This window comes from Chanos chanos, chromosome 11, assembly GCF_902362185.1.
Source record: "Chanos chanos chromosome 11, fChaCha1.1, whole genome shotgun sequence".
Classification (NCBI taxonomy): domain Eukaryota; kingdom Metazoa; phylum Chordata; class Actinopteri; order Gonorynchiformes; family Chanidae; genus Chanos; species Chanos chanos.
Window position 1 is genome coordinate 13,504,357 of NC_044505.1, and position 3,259 is coordinate 13,507,615.

The window sequence follows — 3,259 nt, forward strand, 5'->3', positions numbered from 1 at the left end:
ATTGGCTATCGCCAAGGGCAACGCATAGCCACGCCCATGGCAATAAAGGAGGAGTCAGGTCTAGTATTCCTGATTTTAACGTTCTTTGCCTTCGGGCAAAACAAACACCGTTCACACATTCTCTCTCGGGCGCGCACACGCACACACACACACGGCTTGTATAACATATGGCTTGACGTGTGAATCCCACAATTTGTGACATGGCACATGACAGGGAATCTGGATTTACTGTTATGTTTGGGGTGACATCTGATGACAGGACACCCTGGTCATGTATTTTCATTATTAACTCAGAAACACATGTTCCATCAGATGATGAATTACTGACTGGATATGAAGAGCAAACAAGTAAAACAAACACATTCACCCAGACAGATGTGGATACACACTTCATTCATGCTTACTCTCTCTCACACACACACACACACACACAGACAGACAAACACATACACACACACATTAAATGACCATTACAAAGTCTACGGGTTACGGAGCTTTAGTGTGTCTCAACACATTAAGTGCTATACAATACATGGGGCGATTTGGAACACACTTCTTAACAATCTACAGCATCTTGTTAAGAGAAAAAAAAACAAAAAAAAAACCAGTCCATACCATATTTACACAAAATGTTACATGGGTTATATTATGGCCAGAATGATCTTTTGAAGGGTTTTTTTTTTTTAAACTTTTGGTAAAGACCTAAAAAAAAATCCAGGTTGACTGTTGGCACTTACATATATGAACTACTTCCTCCTATAAAGGTGATAAAACCTATATCTCTATTGTTAAATAAAAGAAACTTTTGACTTCTGAAATGAACATCTAAAATAGAAACATGGGCTTATTTTTAGTCTCAGAGACACTGAAAAAACATTTCAGTATCTGCTGAATCTTCCATATTGAATATTAAACAACCTGTGACACACTCTAATACCTTTATGGTATCACTGAGGGTTGGGGGGGGGAGGAGGGGGGGCACGAGGGAGCACACATTATAAAATGTAACTTCAGCACTTTTCCCAGAATAATAATAGAAAATTAAAAAAAAAAAAAAATTATATAACCAGAACTACGCGTAAAAGTTTACACATTTCATGCATCTTATAAAATACTCAATACTTTTTTGTTCCTTTTAACGTTGGATATTTACATTGTATGTTACAGGTGCATGTACACTTGATGTGAAGTTTGCTAAAACGGTTCCTCCTCCGTCAGCTGAAAATGAGATATTCTGATCGGTCCAGACACTTTACATACGTGTTCCTCTGTTTGAATAAATTACAAAAAACCCCACCCTAACAAAAACAAAAACAAAACAACTTGAGAAACTTGGTTTTTCTGAGCTTCTGTCACCACCTGTTACCATGGTGATGGGCTTGGAGTTGCCATGGTATTGGGTTCTGTTGCCACAGCGAGCTGTTCCCGTTACACAACACCGTGTAGAGGTTCCCAGAGAATTCTACTGTTGTCATGACAGCAAGAGCCGGTGACTAGGGCCAGTGGCCGTGCCCCAGAGAACAAATACTACAGCAACCCACCAATCACCTTCCAGTACTGGTCCGGTGTGGTTTGGGCCTTGCTGAAACAGGCTGCATTACTGCGACTGGGTACTGGAGGTGTCAGTCCTGAGAGATGATGTGGGTTTCTGCTGTTTTTGAGTCTGTGGCTTTAGTTGTTGCTGTTGTCTCTGCGGTTGCTGCTGCTGTTGTTGTTGTTGTTGTTGCTGTTGTTGTCGCTGTTGTTGTGTGGAAGCAAACGCACCCTGCTGCTGAATAGGAAAAGCTGCCTGTAAAATCAGTTGCGTTGACTGGTTGCCGTGTAGAAGCCGTGTGCCCTGAAAGAAATAAGGGGAGGGGTTAGTGCAAAGCTTGTGAACTGTCTGCTCCCTCTAGAAGCAGAACTGTCCTTCTAGAACATTCTGACTTTTGGCTTAAGTTCTCTGGTGAACACAGACATCCTGCTTCATGAAGTACTCGCAGCTTTTACATCCCCTCTTCTAATCATGAGTATTACATAAAAAGCATGGTGATACTGATCTCAGAACAGCAGTTTCTCACACATAGAGCCTAAAGAAAAAACACAAAGATGCATTAATAAGCCCACATAAGAACATTAAGAGTGTATTAATATAAGAAAGTGTGAATACCTGTGTGTGTGTGTGTGTGTGTTTAGTCCATCCATTACCTGAAGGAGCTGTTGTTGCTGCTGCTGCTGCTGTGGTTGCGTCGCCCCCTGCTGTTGGGCTGGCTGCACAGCAGCTGACTGTGTCTGTGTGTCTGTCTGCGCAGCTGGCTGCGCCTGCAGAGTGATTGCTGGCGTCTGGCCCTGTTGCTGTGGAAACGGGCTGTAGGCCATAAACATGGTAGTGGGCACTACGACTGCCCCACAAGGCATGGGAGCAGTCACCAATTTAGTGACCAACTGCTGCCCTGCAGGAAACCTGAGAGAGAGAAAGAGAGAAATAGAGAGAGAGAGAGAGAGAGAGAGAGCATATTTTTCATGTTAATGTTAATTACATTTTATAATGTCAATGTGATATTGTTATTCCCCCACGTGGGCTGTGTGTGTGTGTGTGTTTGTGTGTGTGTGTACCTGATTTGACGGTCCTGTGTGAAATTGGTGATGGCAGTTGCTGTGTTGGCATTCTGTGCCAGGGTAGTGGGTATCTGAACTACACTGGCACCACCAGTCTGACTAATCATCATGGCATTATACACAGGGGTAGGCACACTCTGAGACCGCTGAGAGAGAGAGAGAGAGAGGGAGAGAGAGAGAGAGAGAGAGGAGACATTAATGACATCATTAAAAGGGTCTCACAGCCACTCACAGCTGATGAATCACCATTACGACTTGAGCGCATTAACGACAGAAATACAATATTAGTTCAAAGGACACCTAGAAGAAAGATGTGATGATGTCATCTTTCGTAGACTCTGCAGCAGGGTATTGGTGTCATAACGTCTAAGGCAGAGGAAAAATAGCAGTCCAGTGATGTCATGAGGGCTGTTTCGAAAACAACACGGCCAATTACAATCGCCTTGCTCCCAGGTGGTCACAATTCTGTTAGGTTGAAAATGGGATTGTTCTCTGTCTCCACAGCGATGAGATTTGACCTTCAGGGAGTTACCTGTGTGACAGTGGAGCCCTGCAGTGTCTGCTGTTGAGGAGGTGGGGCTTGTTGCTGTGTGAGTGTGTGCTGAGTTCCAGTATGGGCGGAGCTTGTGACACACTGCTGACTCTGTATGGTCAAGACGCC

At 43.7% G+C, this 3,259-nt stretch overlaps 1 protein-coding gene across 2 annotated transcripts in view; it reads right to left on the bottom strand.

Moving 5' to 3' along the window:
• Positions 1-1,106: 1,106 nt before the first annotated feature.
• The window catches only part of clockb (clock circadian regulator b), a 15,218-nt gene continuing 13,065 nt past the window's right edge, over positions 1,107-3,259 (bottom strand). For both annotated transcript variants that reach the window (XM_030787899.1, XM_030787898.1), the window contains exons 19-22: positions 3,131-3,259; positions 2,596-2,744; positions 2,188-2,443; positions 1,107-1,837 (exon numbers count right to left, since the gene is read on the bottom strand). The exon at positions 3,131-3,259 is cut by the window's right edge and continues 87 nt beyond it. In XM_030787899.1, the coding sequence (XP_030643759.1) occupies positions 1,598-1,837; positions 2,188-2,443; positions 2,596-2,744; positions 3,131-3,259 (774 nt within the window). In that variant the 3' untranslated portion in view covers positions 1,107-1,597. The remainder of the gene's footprint in view (positions 1,838-2,187; positions 2,444-2,595; positions 2,745-3,130) is intronic.